General features: G+C 37.4%; 1 protein-coding gene across 5 annotated transcripts in view; it reads left to right on the forward strand.

Annotated features, from left to right (window-relative positions):
* The first annotated feature begins 150 nt into the window (after positions 1–150).
* The window catches only part of PAPOLA (poly(A) polymerase alpha), a 43825-nt gene continuing 21953 nt past the window's right edge, over positions 151–22022 (forward strand). For 2 of the 5 annotated variants that reach the window (XM_041476142.1, XM_041476143.1), the window contains exons 1-11: positions 152–458; positions 8861–9031; positions 9645–9711; positions 10886–10967; positions 11435–11544; positions 13478–13531; positions 16701–16812; positions 18058–18147; positions 18236–18374; positions 19930–20002; positions 21464–21584. In XM_041476142.1, the coding sequence (XP_041332076.1) occupies positions 451–458; positions 8861–9031; positions 9645–9711; positions 10886–10967; positions 11435–11544; positions 13478–13531; positions 16701–16812; positions 18058–18147; positions 18236–18374; positions 19930–20002; positions 21464–21584 (1027 nt within the window). In that variant the 5' untranslated portion in view covers positions 152–450. Of the gene's footprint in view, positions 459–8860; positions 9032–9644; positions 9712–10885; positions 10968–11434; positions 11545–13477; positions 13532–16700; positions 16813–18057; positions 18148–18235; positions 18375–19929; positions 20003–21463; positions 21585–22022 lie in introns of those variants that run through there. The other 3 variants (XM_041476144.1, XM_041476141.1, XM_041476145.1) reach the window with 3 other exon arrangements.

The following is a 22022-nucleotide window of genomic DNA, read 5'->3' on the forward strand; positions in this document are numbered from 1 at the left end:
CGTTGGCGCTTTGTTTTCAAACCTCGGCCGGCGCCGCTGCCGCCGCCGCCGCGACTACATTCCCCAGCGTGCCCGGCGGCCCCGCCTCCCTCTGCGCACGCGCGGCCGGGCGAGCGTGCGCGCCGTGCGGGGGTGTCCGCCGCGCTGCGTCAGGCCCCCCCCGCCCCGGGACGTTGCTGTGGTAGCGTCCGGGCGCCATGTTAGAAGGCCGGAGGGGAAGAGGCGAGTGAAGCGGCGGCGGCGGCCGGGCCCGGCACAGCCGCTCCCTCCGCTCCCGGGGCCTGGCCCCGGCCTGTGCCATGGTCGCGGCTCCCGCCGCTCCGCGGGACGAGTGACCGGTCCTCAGGCGGCAGCGGTGGGGGAGGAGGAAGAAGAGGAGGAAGAAGGGGACGACGCGGCGGCGGTGGTGGCGGCGGCGGCGGAGGAGGAGGAGGAGGGGCCGGAGAGACGATGCCGTTGTAAGTCCGGGAGCTCGCGGGGCGCGCTCGGGGCTCGCGTTGTGCCGGCCCCGGCCCGGCGCTCCCCACATGCCCGGGCCCTTCCTGCCGGGGCTCGGGCCCTTCCCCCTCGCTGTCCCCTCGGCCCGGGCGCTTCCGCTGCCGCAGTGTGCGGCCCTGGCGCTGCTGCCCGCGCCGCCCGGAGCTCCACGCTTTCTCGCCCCCCATCGTGTGAGCCCCGGAGACGATCGTGATATGGTCTTTGCCTTGTTGTCGCCGCCTTTGCGATCTCGCGGCGGCAGCGTGCGGGACGGGGGGGGACGCGTGCGGCGGCCTCCCCTCCCGCTACTGGGTCAGGGCGCACGAAGGGGCCAGACCCGCGTGTTTGTCCCTTGCTCGCCCTGCCCGCTCAGAGTGCAGCGCTTTTCCCCCCAAGAGCCCCGGCGAAGCCTCTCCCGCTGTGACCACGCGGGCAGGTTTTTCCCGTTCCGGGGCAGGAGATCCTGGGCCGCTGGTTCCAGCGGGCTCCCCGAGCCCGGCGTGCTGCCCTTGGCATCCCCCGCTCCCGGCGGCCCCGGACAGCGCCCCCGGCCGGCGGACGGGCCCGTGCGTCCCGCCCGCCGCCGGCAGCCGGGGCGCTTGTGCACTGGACGTGCCGTGACCCTGCTGGCAGTCAGGAATAACGAAGTGTGACCTTATTCATTCCAGTTTGTTGGCTGATTTTTTTTCACCCCACCTCTGGCATTTTTTTTTTTTTTCTCCGCTTCCTTTTTTTTTTTTTTTTCTTCATCGCTGATGTTTTTATGAATTCTGATTGAGACGACAAAACTTGTAGCTCCTCATATCTGAAGTTTATAATCTTAGTATTTTATTATATTATAGAGATCGAGGGAAACAGTGATGTGTAGGTAATCAAGTGATTTTTCAGAATAAGGCATGTTTATATGTTTTGTTCAGTTGGTCTGTTTGTTTTTTTGTTTGTGTGGTGGGCTTTTTTTTTCGTTGAAGGAGAAATAGAAATAATTTGCGATTCTCCACCCTTTCTCTCACTGTTATAATTTGGGTTTATTCACTGTGGTTAAAAATATGTCAACTTTTAAGTGGCGAATAGCCAGGGTTGTCTGTTGTGGTTGTTAATTCAGTCTGAAGTACTGCAAAGTTAGTCATGGGGTAGATGACTTGATAGACATTTATCTGAGAGGGTTTATGGCAGGGAGGGGACCGGTGGGTGAATGCAGGAAGGAAAATGGTTATGCTGAGTAGGTTCTAATGCTTGTATAACGAAGTGCTAATGTCTTTATAGATAAGTTTTGCATATGTTAATTATGGCAATGAAAAGTTACCAGAAGTCAGCTTTTGAAGTTAGTTAGGCTTTTCAGCCTCAGGAAAATGGGAGGGTGTTTATTCCGCTTGCTTTCATTCTTAGCTTATTGTGTTGTGACTGCATAAATTCCAAAGGCTTAGTAACAACACTTAAAAGTTTGGGCTACTTTTATGTGTCGTAATAATAGCGATCTTTAACTTTGAAAAGTTTGAAATGATAATTTCTCTGGATGTAGGTGTCTATGATACTTTAGCTAGAAATACTTTAATAACAGTACATAGTTACAATGGCACCAAGTTATTGCTATTTTCATTATAAACATTATTTGGCAACTTAACTAGTATAGGAGATCTATTGTAGTTAGCAAAAATGAAGCTTTCTCAATTTATGCATTTGTATGTTTGACATTGTTGATTTGGTATCATCCAGTCAAGACTTTAAAGTGAGTATTATAATGCCAGTAAGTAGAAATGCTAATTTTTGAGTTTGTGAAGTGATACCTCTGACGTTAGAGAAAAGAAAGAGGCAGCTTGGGAAGATTTTTCCTCTATAATTCTTTCCAGACAGTTGATTCTGTCTTCTGGACTATAATCTTTTTGAGTGAAAGTGGAACAACCCTATGTTGCTGCCAAACTTGCATGGTGACAAAATGTTCTTTTTCTTTTTTTTTCTTTTTTTTATTTTTTTTCCTTTCTTTTTCTTTTGGCTTGACCTTTCTATATGTTCAAATTTCGTTTTCAGCCCTGGTGTTTACAATTGACAGGCCTTTTCAAAACTGATTTCTCATACAACCAGAGATTGTCATTATTCTTGACTTTGAGTTCTGGGTTCTCCAGAGTTCACCAGTACACCAGTGTTCCTATTGCCCTTATTAACAGTATGATACAAAAGTATGAAACCAATCAAATTCTTCCTGTTCATGGTACAGCAGTAGTAAGACTGCTGATGCTGATATCTGGCATTTACAGAAGCCTTTAGTATTTTTTTAAATATTAAAATTTATCCTAGAAATGTATGTGACTTTTTGTTAAAATTCCCATGTGTGAAGCGCTAGCAGCTGTATAAGGAAGAAGTCCTTAACAAAAAAGCTGATTAGAAACAAAGATGACTATGTCCCCTGTCATAAAGATATATTTTAGTGCATGGTTAGGTATAGAATGGTCCTGTGCGTTATCTGAAACATAAGGTGCCAGGGAAGAGTGAGCTCACTAAGCTGTTCATGTATTTTGGTTGGATCTGGGGCTTATACAGAAAGGCTTCTGATTCAGTGGAGCTGGAGCTGTGTTTATAAGAGTGATGATTTAGTCTTGTCGTGTAACCTGGGGCTTTCTAACTCTCCAAACAGAGAAAACATGAATCTGTTTCTTGGTATGCTGAACAAGGACACTGAATGTGTCTGCTGAATGCATGTCAAAACACTTTTGAAATATTTTGTTTTTTTCTGTAACCAGAAGTGGAAAAGTACTTTGAGTCATATACATGAACATTTAAAAGTGCCATAAGATCTATAAATTTTAAGTATTGTTAGTATTGGTAACTTCTATATTAGAGTTTTGGAATGTCATTAAGAGTTATTCTCTTCAGTGGACAGTCAAGCTGATTCTCAGTTCTGAAGTAAGACTTCGATTTTTTTTTTCACTGAACTTTGCTGTAGACATAGGCAAAGTCATTGTTTCCTTCACTTTTCATAAGAGACTGTCAGCTTACATGCCAGAAATACAGCACTGTATTTAAAATGGCTTGTGCTGACTGGGAATGGATAAGTAGTGTGTTTCTGAACAGAGGGAGTTGATAATTTTACAGGCTGTTAGGGAAGGAATTAAATTATTCTTAACTTTGCAGAGCAATGGACTGACTTTTGAGGAGTAGTTGCCATAACATAAAGTGATAGCTTTCTTAATTGAGAAGCAATTAATATAAAAATCTGTGCTGAGGATTACATGGCAAGGATATATGGTTTTGCAACAGCTTTCAGTCTTCCCGTATCACTCTAAAAAAGGACTGAGTTTATACCTGTTATTGTAAAGGTACTTCACAGAACTTGGAAACCCAGTTATTTTGGGCTCAGCAGATTTCACCACTGAGACAAATTAATCTCTTAACAGTGAAATGCTTTGTGGGATTCCTAGTTCTTAGTTTATAGTCCCTGTTATCTTTTGATTCAGCCTTACTGAATTTCTTAAATTGCTCTTGAGTTTTTTGTCTCCTGTATAGCAATAAAAATAGTTTTTGGTTGAACTGCTGTCTGTGCAGTTCATTAGCACTTTCTTTTCTTTAAACTTGAGAAACTTCTCCTTCAATTGTGTTAATAAGACTAATGTGGATGGGTTTTTGTTTGCACATGCTGCCTTTCCTATTCTGCGTGAGCAGAAGAGCCATAGAGCTCAGGAGAGTGTCCAAGGTTAGAGTGTGTGTGAATGACCTTCCTTTTGCCATAGGTGAGCCTCTTCTGTACCCCTGTTACGTGCAATTGCTCCGATGCCTGTGTTCAAATCAGTGTTTGTTTTGAACACCTCATACTGACAGTTGAAGAGTTCATTCATGGCCTGAATGCCAGGGATATTCTGCTAGATATTGAAACTTTTATTCAGGAGGGACAGCTGTATTGTCTTAACCATTTGAAACATATGTTCCCCAGTAACTGATTTGCACAGGCTTCACTGATGTTTCCTGCCTAGATTTTTGAAACTTCCTGTGGAGTGATGGTGTTAGCGTTAAGCTGGAATCTTCACTCTGAATTGCCAGTCACTCATTGCTGAAGGAAACATAAAAAGAAGCAAAACCCCTCAACGGAGTTTCTCTGAATCTGGACACAGTGGAGCTTGAGCTCCATGGATTTAGCTCCAGCTGGTTAACCAGATGGTGTGATGACCAGTATTGTTTCAGGAATCTGACTTGGGTGTCTTACATCAGCAAATAAAAAGGAATGCATTTTGCTGAGCTAATCAGTAGAGGCAAATAGAGAAGTGAGGGTATCATTGAGAATCCTTAAGTTGTGTGTTTTGTCTTAGTATCTGGATGAGTTTGAAACTTAGGGGGATTTAAATTGTTATGATTTGTGCAGTATTATATGCTATGTATTTTTAATATTTCAGCTATTTGTATTGTCTTTTATTTTTGTGAAGTTTATTTTTTGTGAAGTTGCCCAAATTTCAGGAGCATGATATTTAGTTAGTGTGGTGCTGACAGCAACTGTATTTGTTTATGATAAGAAACGTAAAATCTTAACAGAAATAGCGCTAAAAATAGTACAGTTGAATGGATGTGGGATACAGGGAGAGAAGAACAAGTGTTAAGAAAGACAGGTTTTCTTGTTGGGGTAGAAGTTGGTTTAAATACAAAGCACATCTGAAAAAGTTCATGACAGGATTGTTCATTTTTTTGAGGATGGGGAAAGGTTCTAGTGCTGTAAAAGCGAACAATAGTACAAAACTTGGAATTACTATCCAAGTCTTAGTTATATACGGGACAGTGTTACATAGGTATAGCTGTATTTGTACTATGTTCAGTTTAAATGGATGTGTTGAGGCTGTCACCTGATCTTCAAAAGATGCATTGTAATCCCTCCTCTACCTTAGAACAACTTTTAGTCACTTCCATATAAAGGTGTTTAGAGGTGTATGCTGTGGAAACTGTAAAGCTTCTTACAAGCTTTATTTCGTTTTTTTTTTCTTCCACTTCTGCACTCCGTTTAAAATGGATTTTAGCACTGACCATATAGGCAAAGTCTGTTCTTTTAGTTTGGTAGTTACTGGTAGCAGTATAAAAAGACACAGCCTACCAAAACTTGAAATTCTGAGGAAAAAGTTGTTTGGCTGCACTGCCTTCAGCTGAGCACAGACTAGAGCTTTGTGTCTGTGTTTTTATATGGGGGGAAAAAGGGTATGTATGTTTCTTGCTGATTAAATTAATATTTGAATATGAAATACCAAATCGTAACACTCTGGAATAAATCCACTGTAGCTCTTGCCCAATTTGCGCATGGTAAATTGTTAGTATATGTTCTTCAAAAATTCAGGTTAAACCAGAGGTGCAGCTATTAAATTTAATGGCATGTTAAATTTAACTGCATCTTTTTCTGTAACATTATATTTGTGCAATTGATAGTTAGCTCATGGTCTTCTCAGAGTGATAGGATGATCTTCATGTTTATATGTGGTTGACAAGAAACAAACCCAAAAGCCTCAAACTGTATCTTAATTTTCTTTGTGACCTTAAAAAGAAAAGCTTAGCTTTTTTTTTTCTTTATTAAAAACAAAAACAAACACAAAAAACCCAAAACAAAACCAAAAAATCCCACAATTCAATAAGCCCTAAACATGCTTTCAGTCGTGTCAGACCCAGATGATCTGCCAAATCTGTCTCTGCGGTTGTCAAGTGTGAGTAGCTGAGATAGAACTTCAGTTTCTGTTTAATACCCTGCTTTTTGTTAATGTGTAACTTTAGTGAGTACCAGAAGTGACGTACCATGAAGGTATTGACTCCCCAACAGTCTAATCTCTAATCTGTTTGGGTAGAAGGTTAGCATTGATACTTCCCTGGCTTTTCACCTTCTCTTTGAATAAAATTGGTAGCTTAAGCTCTTCTCTGGATGTGTCACAAGTAAAAGGTAGAATGTCCATATGCCCATATGTGACTGAGGGAAGTTACTGGAGGGTGAGTATGATCTCCATGGAAGGTAGGAGGCAGGGAGAGGATATACCTTTACTTGTTTGTTTATATTAACTTCACTAAAGCTGCCTTTTAAATGAATACATTAACAGAATAAGTTACTTTATTCTGTCCTTCATTAAGTTTAACAAAATTTCTAGCCATACAATCTTTTTTTTAATTTTCCAAAGGAATTTTTTTCATATTCTTTATTGTGGTACAGGAACCTTAGACTAGAGTTAACTTGGAAGGTATAAACAGCAAAGCTTCAATTTAAATGTTTTTATCTGGAAATTACCTACGTTCTCTTCAGTGTTAATACATGTTAACTGTCTTCTGCAGCTCTAAAGTGTTGAAGGCAGTTGTGCTGAGAATTGTTACACACTAACTCAGTGACAGGGTACTTCCTAACTCCTCAGTGCTCAAAAATAGGTGAAGCACTTGTGTGGGGGAAGTCCAGTGCTGTTGATAACATTGTTATTTCATTATTACAAAAATAAATGTAAGAACTGTAGCTGGCTTTATGTAGCAGTTCCCAAAGATGTATATCTGGTGATGGATGTAATTGGTTGTTTGAAGCTGTTGTTTTAGTGAGCAGTTTCAAAGCTTGTTTGTGCCCTGTGGCCATGCTCTGGTGGTCCTGTAGGGGTTGGAGGAGCACTGGTTTAGATCATTGCAGTGTGGTGGTTTGAAGGCAGAGCTGCACATTGCACTGCCAGGGCTGTGTGTAAACCAGACTGGGGAAGAGAGATGATGTTTGGCTGGGGTTTATGGACTGTAATTTTATAGACAATATAAAGCATTATGTTTAAGTTGTTAGTTCTGGAATTTTTGAATCATGATCCTTACAAGTAGAGGGAATATAGAGGCCTCTGTCAGCATTGCTGATTTCAGAAATTAGTTCAGCAGAATCTGCTTTTGAGTGGCATTGAGTCTTTTTTGAAGTCTAGTAACCGCATCTGTCAGACTGTGTTTTGCCAGCCCTTTTAATGAAGTCTAATATCTGCTGAATTGGATTCAGTTTCTTGCTATGAATGGGTGAGAATTAGAGTTAGACCATCAGGAAATTGTTACACAAAGCTAAAATATTGATTGTTTTGTATTACTGCTTTAAAAAAATCTACAAAATTAAACTGAAAAATCTTAAATTAAAAAGCATATATTTTTTGTTTCAAATTAACAGTTGGCAAAAGGGGAGAAAATGTAGTTCAAACAACTTGCTTTGTGGTATAAGTTAAAATATTCAAAGGATGTTTATATATTGACACTTTTTGTTTTCTGGCTGTTTTTTTTAGAGGCAGTTAAGTGGCTGAAGCTACTATTTGTGTTGACATTCCTAAAGTTTTTTTTTTTGAAGAGGAGAAAGTTTTAGAAGGAGCAAAAAGTTTTAGTGGCTTCCTTTGTCCTTAATTTGAATTACTGTTTTATGTAATTTGTCTGAACAGCTTTTTAAAAAAAGTGTTTTCATTGACACCTGAAGTCCTAGGATGTATATGATTTATTCAACTCCTACCAGATTCTTTATTAGTTGATTGAAACCTCATAGCTAAAGGATAAAGTATAAAATAATTTTCCCAGACAGTGCCCACTGCTCCAGTTCCCACAATTACCTCATGGTAAATTTTTTTAAATGTACACTTTTTTTCCTGATGTGCCTTTTTTTTTTCTTTTTGGTTTTTTTTTTTTTTTTTTTTTTTTTTTGCTGATGAGCAAAGGGACAGATGTACTTAAACTTGCATTGTGACTAAATTCTTGGTTGCAAACAAATTATAGTACTTGGAATTGTTATTAAATGGGTTTAACTAGTGGAAAACTATATAATTTTTTGTGGATTCTTGTAAATTTTTAATTTGGGCTTTTTTTTTGTAATAGTCTTTATGGAAATGAGGAATGAAATCTTGAGATGATGATGACAAATAATGGAAGTAAAATTGAAGTATTGCTTTCGTTTTTCCACATGTATTAGGTAGTTAGCCTTGTGAAAATATTTCTCATTTTGTATGATAGAAATAATATATAACAGGTATAAACATGCAGGCCTGATATGCAGCAATATACCAAGGAATGTTATGCCTGCCTAGAGTGGGATTTTCACTTTTGCTATCAGCTTGACTTTTTATCAGCTTGACCCTTTTTGAAGGGTTCTCTTTTCTTTAGGCTTTATGAAAGTGAAGGAACCCAAACTGATATAGCTTTTGCCCTAGTAGAATGAAAAGAAAAATACAAGGGGAAAAAAATGAATGCATATTAAGAGTAGGTGAAAGGTAATTCTGTTGGCGTCCTGCTTAGCAGGACAGATTTAACACAGTGATTTGGGATGAAAATGTTCACACTAGGCTTAACTTTCTTTTTTTCTTAATATGTATCTCTTGTCTACTCTGATGAGAAAAAATAAATACTTTTTTTTGTTTTGCTCCTGTCAGTAACTTTATCTAATTGCCTTTATTAGTCCCGTTACAACCCAGGGATCACAAACACAGCAACTACAGAAGCATTATGGCATTACCTCACCCATCAGTTTAGCTGCCCCCAAGGAGTTTGACTGCATGCTTACCCAGAAATTAATCGAAACCCTAAAACCTTACGGCGTGTTTGAAGAGGAAGAAGAGCTGCAACGCAGGTGAGTGAACACTGTATTTTGTGTCCTGTCATGAGGTTCATGTGTGACTGTTGAAGACCAAGTGTGTGTATGTGTGTTCTTTCAAATGGTTTCTTAAAAGCCTAGTGGAATAGTAAGCTTAATTTTTCTCAATTAAGAGTAATACCTCAAACACAGAGAGGAATTAAAATGGCCTTTAAATTTAAGAGGCTGGTTTACATTTTTCCCCCTTCATCACTATTTCATTGTAATGGACCTTATACTTTTTTTCCTTATTAAGCTTTCTAGAGATTTTTTTTTCCCCCTCTCAGTACTGATTATCACTGTTCTTTTAGATGCATGTGTTATACAAATTAAAGTTTTATTTTGAAAATGAGTTGAATTCATGTGCATATGCCTTGCATGCTTTCATTTTTTTGGAACTTAAATCTCTTGAATGATTCTAAGGGGTGAAAAATAGTGGGAATGTTGTAGGAGTAACTTTCAGTATATGTATGTGTATATAACAAGATCTTTAATTAGATCTGTAATGTTTTTCAAGTTGACTTACTGTGTAATGATGATCACAGCCTTTAAAAAATTCTACTAGTTTTCTTTAAGTTTGTAACCTGTCATTCTGCTGTTTTATTAATAGGATTCTAATTTTGGGAAAATTAAATAACTTGGTAAAGGAGTGGATACGGGAAATCAGTGAAAGCAAGGTATGGATGTATTTTACATGGGGTTGCCAATATTGTGTTTCTAAGATGGCTGTAGGAAGATTATTCCAAAACACATTCCTGTACTAAATGGGATGAACCTTAGATTTGAGTATTAAAACAGATACCATCGTTGTGTAGTGTCTTGTTTACAAGCATCATTGCCCCTTCATAGTAGAACCTTGTTAAAGAAAGAAATTGATAGATGTAACTGGACTTTTTCTCAAAATGCATGCATATGGTACTGTACTAATCACAGGCTTAGAGTATTTGCCTTTGTGAAACAGTGCTTGATCTTAAAATGAACTTCCTGCATCTTTGTGGTCTGTGATCTTTTTCTTTAATGTTGTACCTGTAATGTTACTTTTGTAGACTGATAATGCTGATACTGTTTTTGCCAGGTTATAGGAATCACTGCTCTCACACATATTTTTTTGAATCACTTGTGTGATTATAGATTTTATTTTTTTTGTCTAGAGGAAACGCCTGATTTTTTTAAGCTGTTTTGCTTTGTGTGTGTTTGGGTTCGTATGTTTTCTGTATGCTTTCCTTATGCAATGAGAATTTATATATGAACAAGATTATGGGTAGGGACAGCCCTGCGATGTGTGTCTTGATCCTTGAAAACAAAATAGTGAGAATATTGTGACCCATGTAAGATTGAAAGCTGCTTAAGTTAATATCATGTACATTGCAAAATAGAAGTTTTGATTTATTTTGTCTTCTTCTGTGTAAACAAACATTCATGTAGGGTTTCAGATTGTAGCGCAGCATCCTGTTATGAAAGGATAGCCCTCTTTGTCCACAGTACGTGGATTCAACAGTTTTTAAAGACTAGGAACTTTAGTAGATGTACCTAAACAATTTAAACATAAAATACATGCCTTTCCCAAAGCAAAATGTTTGATCTCTGTAATATTATAAAGCTGTTGCACCTGAAGTGTAGAATTGGTGCAACAATTACCAGGTTTGAGGTGGAATGTGTAACGTAGTTGAAATATTATGAATGTTCCAAGTGGCAAAGGTATCTCAGTCTTTTCTGTGAATACTGAGATTATTTCAGTAGTTCAACAGCATAATTTTTGTGCAATATTTTTCCTCTTGTTTGAAAAGAAATAGTTTGTGTTGATTGTTAGTTGTTAAGGTAAAATAACTTTTTTTTTTTTTCTCCATTTAGAATCTTCCGCAATCGGTAATAGAAAATGTTGGAGGAAAAATTTTTACATTTGGATCCTATAGATTAGGGGTTCATACAAAAGGTAACATTTCCTTTTGTGATAAAAATCCATGTGTTTGAGCTAATGATTGATCTTGTATTTTGAGGTGGTGTTAGATTTCTTAATTTTTTTGGTTAACCATCTCTAGTCTTCATTCTAAATAAAATAAATATATTCCTATATTATGTTTTCATCCTGGATTGGGAAACAGACAAAAAAGTTGAAAATTATTTAAAGACAGAGGAAGTTGTATACTTAAATTTTCATGTTTTGTTCTTTGAAAATGACAAGTGTTCCACAATTGAAGCAAGAGTGAATGTATGTCTTCTGTATGTTTAATGGCTATGAATTGTTTTTCATTTGGTTTGACTTAGTGTCTCAAAAAAACACCATTCCACATGATGAGAACTAAATTATACTGCTTAATTATTTATAAAAGTGTACCTATTGCTGGCATTCTGTCCATGTCAAGTATTGAGTAATATACTTCTGCTGATTAACAATTTCAGGTGCTGATATTGATGCCCTGTGTGTTGCACCAAGACATGTTGAAAGAAGTGATTTTTTCACATCGTTTTATGAAAAGTTAAAACAACAAGAAGAAGTGAAAGATCTGAGGGTATGTGAAACACCTGATACAGCTTGCTGACCTGAGGATTAGGAGAATTCTATAGTGAAAGATTTTACATTAAATAAGTAAATACAACTTTACTGTTAAGACTTTTTTAAAGACTTTTGTTAACCTGCAGCAAAGCCTGTCATAAGAGTTGAAATAAATACAGGTTCTTCAGAATTTTCTCTCGTCTCACTTAATAGATACACTCAAAAATTTGAATGGCAGAATGATCTCTTAGCATGTGTGTTAGTATGGCAAAACTTCTGCTTACTCTCTAGAAGCAGGCAGACACAAATTTAAATATTAGTTTGACAGGGTGCAGGACCAAACTTGTTTGGTTTTAGTGAAGGTTTTATGCTGCATTTTTATAACTTTGTACTTACATAAACAGTAATGGTGGTTGATGGTAACTAAACTTTTTATATTGGCTGTCAACTGTGCATTTGAAAAGGAAAGCTCTGTTTTTAATGTATCTTGTTACTAAATGCTTGTGCATGATTTTTGGCTCCTAAAGATGAAGATTTCCCTTATAGTAGTGGAAGACCGTACTGATGCAGTATTTTGTTTCTGTTATACCTCAGTGACACACCTCCCTAAGTCAGATGGTGGGAGCTTTAATCTTGATATTGGCTCAGGGTAAATTTTCTCTCCTCCAGGCTTTTTTTTTTTTTTTTTTTAGATGGAGATAGCTGCTGGCAAGTCTTTGGTTTAGTCCTGCTTTCATAAAATAAATGGAACTGACTCTGTAGCATTCTTCCAATCTATGCTCCCTGTAGCTGGTAACTACCAGGGTAGTGCAAACATCTAGTGGTGACACTATGTGTACTGAAATAACTGTTTTCAACACTTTATCTGAACATATTCGGTAGTCTTTAAATTGACATGCTATATTTGAAAGGATTCAGATTTTCAGTTTTCCATTCAACTTTACTGTAAACTCTTAACTCCAGGTAATGTAGTTGATTTAGCAGCAAGGTATGTATGGTATCCGCTGTAGCACTGTAGTGTTGCAAATAAACTTCATGTCAGGGTGGCATAATACTTCTAAATCATTCCAGCTAGTATTCAAAGTTTGTAATCTCCATGTTTAGAGGAACATAAACTTTCTTAGTGGTTGCTGTAGTGAGTATGAGACACTTGTAAATTTGATTTTTGCTTAGGATCAATCCGTCCTGCCAACCAGTAACATTAAGATAACCTTAACTAAGGTTTGAGCACAGACAGTAGTGTTGTCTCTTCCTCTTGGTAAGAACTGAAGTACTTTTGGAAGTTTATCTTCCAACAGTTCAGAGTATTTCTTATTTAGAGGTAGGCAGTGTTCTTTGCTTTTACTAAAACAATGTGCTGCAGATCTGCATTTAGTTCAGATGCTCATTTCAGGAAAATTATACTCATAGCTGATTCCAGAATAGATGTGAAGTTCCATTGTGATATTGTTCATCAAAACACCATATTATTGACCACGTTTTAAAAACATGCTCAACCTCTGGAGACTGGTGACTTGCAACTGCTTTAGGTGATGTCAGGCTGCACAGTTATACAGTCTTCTCATTTCTTATACCAGCTGTAGAAGCAGAAATAATAGGCCTTTTAGAGCAAGAATCTCCATAGTTTGGACTTGGAATACTTAAGCGATATTTGTGGAGAGTGAAAGATCATGTCTTGTGTGTAGGGAGAAAAGGGTTGAACATTGAGGTAACACCATCAAAACTGGTTGGTACAAGTTTGGATCATATCTAGAGAGCTGCACCGCATAGTAGGTAGTGCTTACTGTGTAAGTTCTCAGTGGTGGAGAAAGACATTGCTGACAAAAATCAATCTGAAAGTAGAAAAGTATTGATATAAATAGCATTTCATTATGATTGTCTAGACCTGGTAGCTATTGTTTATAAATGTTCTCTAGACTGAAAATAAAATGCACCTTTTTTTCCCCCAGGCTGTTGAAGAAGCTTTTGTCCCAGTTATTAAACTTTGTTTTGATGGAATAGAGGTAAAGATCCTATTTTAATTTGTTTTCGTAGAACGTGGTTAAAACAAAGTTTTTAAGATCTTAATAAGTCATTATTCAATAATAGAAATGCTGTTAGAGTGACTCTCCGAAGTTCATACCTAAGATTTAATCAACAGTCCTCAGTTGTGTAATTTAAAGTGGAGATTTAAGACTGAAATAAGTTTTTCTTGATGGACTTAAAGCTGTGTGCAGAACATCTCCCTGTTCTTTTTTTTGACTCTTCTACCCACTTGTATTGATTAGTTTACTGACATGTAGAGTACCAGTATAGGCATTATTGATGCTTAACATTTAATAAATTTATATTTCTAAATAACGTGGCTTCAGAATTTTTTTGATTGCTAATGATTAACTGTCCAAACATGAAAGATTTGCTTGATTATCCTACATTATAGAAAGTTGTGGTCTTTAAGTAGCTACCAGAAGTGGGCTGCTGAAGGCAGGCTGGGTATTCTTTTTCTCCTGATCTCTTGACATATCTGTAAACACGTGGCCAGAACAATAGTTTTGGTGGCTGTAGCCTGATGGATCAACTGTCTTGGAGTACTGAATTTGCTTAATTTGATTTTTGCTAGGGAAATAGGAATGGTGATTTCAAAAGATACTCTATTTGTTCTTGTCAGACTGTTACATAGTCAAACTGTCATCTTTTGGTGACAAGACAAAAACATACGAACTGTTTATACACACAGTTAATGAGACTTGTAGTTGGATTATCTCAACCAGTAACTGGTGGATACAAGAAGGTTAGTTTACAGAGGGGAAAGAATTCCCATGCTAATCTTCTGGCAAATTATATGGTGTAGTATTGTACACAAGACTGACAATTTCTTCTCTCCCAGTCTGTGAATTTGTATCTGTTAGCTATTTTATACTGTCCGTGGGTGTTAAGGAACATTTTTCTGGGCAATCTCTTTGCTGTGTACATAGCTTAGGTATTCATTCTAGATGTTGAAACTTGCCATTACGGTCCTCTGGTCTGTTTGGTTTTTGTATGTTGGGTTTTTTTTCCCCTCCAGTCATTGAAACTGGAGTTGTCTCTCCTTTCTAAAAAATGAAATTTGAAATACAAGACCAAAGAGGGGGAAAAAAAAGAGGACTGTTTCCTCTTAAAGAAATAACATCTTGTTCCAATATAGTAATTTATTATGGGCTTTGATGGGCTTAGGTTTATTACTGAGACAAGTCATGTTGCTGACAGTGCATGAGAATTCGTTTTCTTATATCATAAGCACACTCTTGGTATACACCAGTGTTGTTGGGCCACAGTTTTTGATATGCCCAGCTGTGTCAGTATCAAAAGATTTTAATTTAACTTTCTTGCTAACCCAGGCAAAACATGCCAGAAGGTATAACTGAAGAAAAGGACTTTAGTTTTATGGTGATCCTGTTATTAAAACTTAGAAAAATTCTGACAATAAGTTTTTTTGCATGCCCATTTTATGTTCTTGTTTAAAATAAACAATTTTCTTTTTTGTTGTTCCTGTAGAGTACTTTGTATTTGATTGCCAGTACCTCTCCCCCAGTTACATAAGACACACTGTTAATTTCTTTATTTGAAAATAAATGTCAATGAGCTTTGAATCTTTAGAGGTGCTAGATCTTGTAGAGATCAGAGCAGAATTTCAAGCTGAAGTTAATTTTGAACTTGTTTTACACTGAGAAGTAGTACTTTTGACTCAAGTAGGAACTTCAGTGTGTAATACAGACTGTTGTTAAGATCAGCTGTTAAGGGCTTTGAGATACAAAATGCACTGAATACTTTGGAAATACTTTTCTGTGGAGAAGGGCTTCATAGTTTAAAACAGATGGATGCAAAGTTTTAAGTACCTACAAAAAGTCTTTAAGGTGTCTTCAGCTTCACTTCATCTGGAATAATTTTAATGTAACTAAACCAGCTTAGTTACATTGCAATAGTACTCAGTATTTCATCGTCTTGTAGGTCAAGTGATAACCACTTTGGTTAAAAGCCTCATTTGGTGAAGTGCCTTTGTTGCTTTGCAGACAGTCTGCTGATAGGCACTTGACGTTCTCATCAACTGACTGATGGAAAGGGAAACTGACTTCTGCACTCTGCAGTGTCCTTGTGTGCAGGGCAATGTAAAACTAACTCAGTGCTGAATACTATTTTAGATGTTCTTGGCCTAGAAAAACTGTTATGTTTAAGTATTACAGAAGAAATAGCAAAGAAATTGAACGTACTTTGAAAATCTGTAAGCTTGCTAAGCATTTTGCTGAATTTTCAAAACTTTTTGTGTAATCAGGTATGTAGACTCTTCATAGATACTGGACTTTATATATTGAGTCAATTAGTTACACGTGTGCTTTACAGAGGATGGGGAAGGTATCCTCTTTCTGTAATTCCATGGTAATTTTCATGGACTCATAGAATATGTTGGGTTGGAAGGAACCCATCAGGATCATCAAAGTCCAACTCCTTGCCCTGTGTAAGACATCCCAAGAGTCACACCCTGAGCCTGAGAGGGTTTTCCAAATGTTTCCTGAACTCTGTCAGGCTTGGGGTTGTGATCACTGATGTGGGGAGCCTGTTTGAGCTCCCAAGCAGCTTCTGGGTGAAAAAACTTTCCCTGTTACGTCATCTAAGCCTCCTTTGGCTCAGCTTTATGATGTTTCCTTGAGTCCTGTCACTGGTTATGAGGGTGAAGAGGTCCATACCTGCCACTTTTGTCATGTTCAACATCCTCATGAGGGGATGCAATGGGGACTCCCCTCAGTCTTCTCTAGAATTCTTCTATAGAATATTTGAGACTATTTAGTTTAAAACCAGGATTTATGTTTTCATGGCGTGTTCTGATGTTGGTAGGATTTTGTATTCTTGACCTAAAAGTGATGCTTGTTCTTAAGTGATTTTATTTACATTGGCAGTCAGCATAGTTTTTGTGTGTGCTGGTTGCATATTAATCTAAATGGGTATTGTATCCTCTTGGAAAAGGAGCTGTAAGAGAGATTAAGCATATGAAAGTGTTTCTTTTTAAGAGTCTGTGAAGGATGTTAGTATGTATTTTTTAAAGGGATTCTTTGTATACTAGCAAGACTGCTATTAGTAAACTTGATGAAAATTATTTACAGAATCCTACAGAAGAAAGAACAGTTTTCTAATGTCTTACCTCTTTTTTTTGTTCTTAAGATTGATATTTTGTTTGCAAGATTAGCACTGCAAACTATTCCTGAAGACTTAGATCTACGAGACGACAGCCTACTTAAAAATTTAGACATTAGATGCATACGAAGTCTTAATGGTATGTATGTATTGATTTGTATATCAGCTTGTCTAATCTTTAAATAACGGTCCTAGGTTCTTTGATACGGTAGTTGTGGATTTGACTGAAAATACAGCAACTTCATATCTGAAAATAAAGTTATTGCCAGTTTTGTATACCTTTCTGGAGAGGATTGTTGCTTGTTGGCCAGACTGTTTGATTTTTTTCTCTTGTTTGGTTGGTATATGGCTCTAGAAATTAATGAGACTTGTAAGACTTTTGTGTGGAGCACTATCTATTTTTATCAGTAAAGATGTGCGCTTGTTTTTTAATTTGTTTTTGCATAAACATACATGAAATTGATTCAGTGATAAATTGGAGATAACAAAACGGTGTCATTTTGAGGTCAGTTCTTTAGTAGCTTACTAGCTTGTGTAATCCTTCTCTATAATACCTTCGTTTAAAAAATGGTTATTTGTGTACAGGATGGTAGGGGCTTCAGCCTGGCTGCAGCTTGATGGGGAAGAGGAGCATGTTTGCATGAGGAGCACTGATTTGTTGTTACAAGCTAAAAACTTCATAATTTGAGATTATCACATCCACTTAAACTGTTTTGTGAAATTCCCATCTTGTGTAATCTCTAGAATTTGTAGTTGCCTCTTACTTTAAAAGTAGTCTTAGATAATACTATTTTCTTCCAAACAGCTCTCTGCAACTACTTAGCAACAATGAATTACTACTTATTCTTTATTACAAACCCCCTAAAATCAAGCAGTTGATATTGCAATGTTACAGTCTGAAAATATGCCATCAAAGTAGCAGTACAACTAGTATATTTAAAAACTATCCTTTTTAGCCTGATCTTTAAAATTGAAAGCTTTGACCTATGGCTGGCAGGTATTCTGTAGGTTCACAAAGACTTACACCTTTTATAGTTTGCTTGCACATTCCATAATAGACTGCATCTATTCATATAACAGCAGAACTTGTTTGTTCCTTCAACAGCTTATATAGTTCATTAATAACAAAAAAAATCAAGTAGCAATCCAAATCGGTAGTCACGCACTCATGAATTGGCTACGTGAGTGTTGCCATAAAGCACTAAAAATGAAAAAGGCACATGAAAATTACGTGAAGCTTTCTAATCCAAAACAAAAGTGATCAGAATATGAAATGAGTTTCCAGCATGCTTGTCTAAACAGTTTGGTAGTGTTGACAGTGGGGGAGGATAAGCAAGCAAAAAACTTTGGAAACAGCAACTGTAATTAATTCTTTGTTTTGCAGGTTGCCGAGTAACCGATGAAATTCTGCATCTAGTACCAAACATTGACAACTTCAGGTTAACACTGAGAGCTATCAAATTGTGGGCAAAACGTAAGCAGTTATATTCCAAAATTTGTGAAGTTTTCACTACCTCTTCTGGTTGCTGACATCTTTTCGTCTTTTTCTTCTTGATTCGCAGGCCACAACATCTATTCCAATATACTAGGTTTCCTTGGCGGTGTTTCCTGGGCTATGCTAGTAGCAAGAACTTGCCAGCTTTATCCAAATGCAATAGCATCAACTCTTGTACATAAATTTTTCTTGGTATTTTCTAAATGGTATGTTTTTTTTGGTTTTTTTTTTGTTTGTTTTTACTTTAGATTAAACTAAAATAAAATTGTTTGTAGACACTAAATTTTAGTCCTGTTTTTATGGTACCATTTTCAGCTGTTACCAAATTACGTTAGAAGCATTGTGCTTGCCACCAGAAATTGTCAGCTTAGTTTTTCAGTAAGTCATCCAACATATCCTGTTTTTAGAGCATCCAAACCAAAGCCACCCAGTTCTTAAATTTTCTCAAGTATTTTTTTGTAATTCAACAGTACTCTTCAGATAAAATACTTATATAGTCCAAAATAATAGTATATGCCCCAAAATTTTCTCGAGTATTTTTTTGTAATTCAACAGTACTCTTCAGATAAAATACTTATATAGTCCAAAATAATAGTATATGCCCCAAAATTTGAAGTCTTTTAACATTCAGGTACTGGGATAATGGGTAAAGGAGGTATGCCAGTATCTGGTTCAGGCACATAGCTTAAATGCAATTTAAGAGAGCCATTGGCAAAAATGTGGGTTTTAATCTTTTCAGTGTGGAGTGGTAGGTGTTTCAGAATTACATGCCATTTCATACTCTAGAGCTAGTTAGCTCAGAAACATGGTTTGAATAACTCTGATGGGAACATTCCAAGTAAATTTAGAACAAATGGGACAAAAGTCAACTTTGCAGATTACAAATGAATACGGTTTTTCTTGAAAGTCCATATTTGGATACCTGTATTCTTCACGAGACACTGACAGTCTTTAAGAATCACTTACCAAGGTATTGCTTTTCCTCCAAGTATAGTGTCTTTTCTTAATGTGAAGATAATTTGCACACTTTCACTGTCTTGTATTCATAGGCTTTGTAGCCTCGAGGTATGTACTGTTTAGTAATATTTTGCCACACTAAGGTAATAGAGGGGAATTGGTTGCAATCTCTGTTTAATGTGTTTCTTGGAGTTCTCTCCAGTTTGTACATGCCTAGCATAGGAGCATAATATACAAATTCCAAGAGATTAACTGACTTCTGCTCTTTATAGGAAGGTAGTTGTTATTCATGGGGTAAGATGACTTGGAGAACAAGTGTTATGTTGTAGTGTTTAATTCAACAAGGTTTCTTTCTCTCTTGATTATAATGTTCTTTTAATATATATGGCTTGTAATAATGCTTTATGCCTATAACTGTGCTGGCTGGTTGTTCTGTAGTTTGTCCATGAAACAGCTGGCTTGAAGATGGACCCAATGTCAATCTTCACAGAGGAATTTGTCTTTGATTAGTATATGTAGAAGAATATAGATATAGATAAATTAGTTATCTAAACCAATGGTTATAAACCTTCAGGACTACAGAAAATGCCTTGTTCTGATGCCCTGGAGAAGCTAATTGCAGTTGTGTTGCAGTTCAGCAATACAGCTTATTTAAACAGCCCCAGTTACACCAGCCTAGTCATGAGGAAATGGTGCTTTATTTTGAGAGCTGATTTAAGATGGATCACATTCAAAAGTGTTGTTTGTGTATCATACATGGTTGTATCCAGTAGTCTTATTCAGTCCTACAATCTTTTTGAACAGGGAATGGCCAAATCCAGTGCTATTGAAACAGCCAGAAGAATGCAATCTTAATTTGCCTGTATGGGACCCAAGGGTTAGTGTGTTATTTTTTCCCCTCTAAGTCACACTGTACAATAAATTCGGTTGCTTAAAAAATTCTAGGTGAACTTCATTTTGGGTTTATTGAACTTAATGTTGTGGTGTTATATCTTCATGAGTAACCTCTAATTCTCAGTATAGAACAAAGTTACCCTAATTTTCTGAATTGACTGCTTGAAGCACACTTGCTAAACAATGTACTTTTTCTCCCAATTTTTGCAATAAGTGATCTTAATAAAAATTCAGCATAAATAGTTATATGTCTTAAAGTGATGCATTTTTGGAAAATTGCTTATCTTAAAATAGTTTGCTTATTATTTAAAGCCTGTTACTTTTCAAGTATCTTGAATTCACTTCAGTGAAAGTTACAGCTAGATAGGCTTGGATCCATATAGTTGTAGTAAAGTGTCTTTTCATCTTGCACCAAAGAAGATCATAACTTGAAGTCTTTTAGTTGTTTTGTGTATTGTTTGTAATACTTGATCTCCATCTTTGTAGCACTTACATTAAGGACGTTGGACACGTTTGTCGTTCAGGTAGTCAGTGAAACAGCTTGCAGCAGATGCATGGCTCCCATTGTGAGCTTTCAGTAGGACATAATATGAGTGTGCTCAATGCTGTTTTGTCAGTCATAGTGTTGAGCCAATCTTTATTTTGATGAGTAGTGTAAGCATCAGAGGTTGAGTTGTATTCCCTGTTGTACTTCAAATCTGTTTTTTCTGATTGACAAAAGTTCACATTTAAATATGTGAAGCGGTTGAAAACATGTTCTTGAGTCTGTTATTCCTGAACAGGAGGTTTGAGGTCAGTGTGTGACAGGAACTGCTGTAGTAACTAATCAAAGTGGGCTAAGGTAATGGCAGGGGTTTATCTTTTATTTACCCTCTACAAGATTGTTACCCTAATAATATTTTAATGTATTTTGGTGTGTATGTTGTGTCCTTTCTTTTTTTGTTACTCTGTCTGCTGTTAAATAAAAGTATGTTAATGCAAGTGATGCTTCTGTCAGGTTCCATAGAGCCTCTTTTCTTAAAATGGCTCTTAGTTTTCAGTAGTGTTACAAAAATAAAGTATAAAATACCTTTCACAAGGTCCGAAGACAGTCATTCTGCAGAAGGTGCTCATATGGTGATGAGGTGTCCTTGGTTTCATGTGATCACAAAATAATTCCTATTGAAGAGGCAAATTGTTCTGTTTGGTTGGCATTTCTGGATTTAGAAATGCCTGCAACTTGATCTTGATGTGCTGACAGGTTACAGCCCTCCCACATCACTGTTGCTCAGAAAGATGTCCTTTGTCAAAGCACTATTCTTGTTTTCTAAACTTTCTCTATACTCTTGGTCTGCAAACGAAGGTCTCTTAGGACTTAAGACTTGGTTGTAGTAAAGGGAGAAATCCAAATTGGTTAACTGATGTGTATGCTTGAAGAAAACTGATTGGCTGTTGTTATATGTAGGTAAACCCCAGTGATAGGTACCATCTTATGCCTATAATTACACCAGCATACCCACAGCAGAACTCTACGTACAATGTGTCCGTTTCCACACGGATGGTCATGGTTGAGGAATTTAAGCAAGGTAAGTATTATCTCATGCTCTCTATATAGATGTTTTCAGACAGATTTAAAATAGTTTCATTGTGTGTATGCTTTGAAACGGGGAGGTGGGTGGGTGTTAAAAAGCTTATTGACAGACTGAGGGAGGTTGAACTTGGCCTGTTACACGTAATGGTGCTTAACACTGCAAAACTTAGTGGATCCTTCTGCAGGTCTGTCCTTCGCTCTTAGAAACTGAGGGTAATGAAAGAGGATGCCTTGTGCTCTGAAAATTAGAACTAATGGTATAATAACTTCATTTTAGTGGCTTAGATTGTGTCACGTTACATGAAGGATTAGCAATAGTTCCACTTGATGCCTGTTTCTAGGCCTAATATAAGTCAGACTCTCTTGAAGATGAGTCCTCTGGATTCATTCAAGTAATGAATAATTATAGCAGAAAAGGGAAGATGTTATCAAA

This window comes from Pyrgilauda ruficollis, unplaced genomic scaffold, assembly GCF_017590135.1.
Source record: "Pyrgilauda ruficollis isolate IOZ18807 unplaced genomic scaffold, ASM1759013v1 scaffold38, whole genome shotgun sequence".
Lineage (NCBI taxonomy): Eukaryota > Metazoa > Chordata > Aves > Passeriformes > Passeridae > Pyrgilauda > Pyrgilauda ruficollis.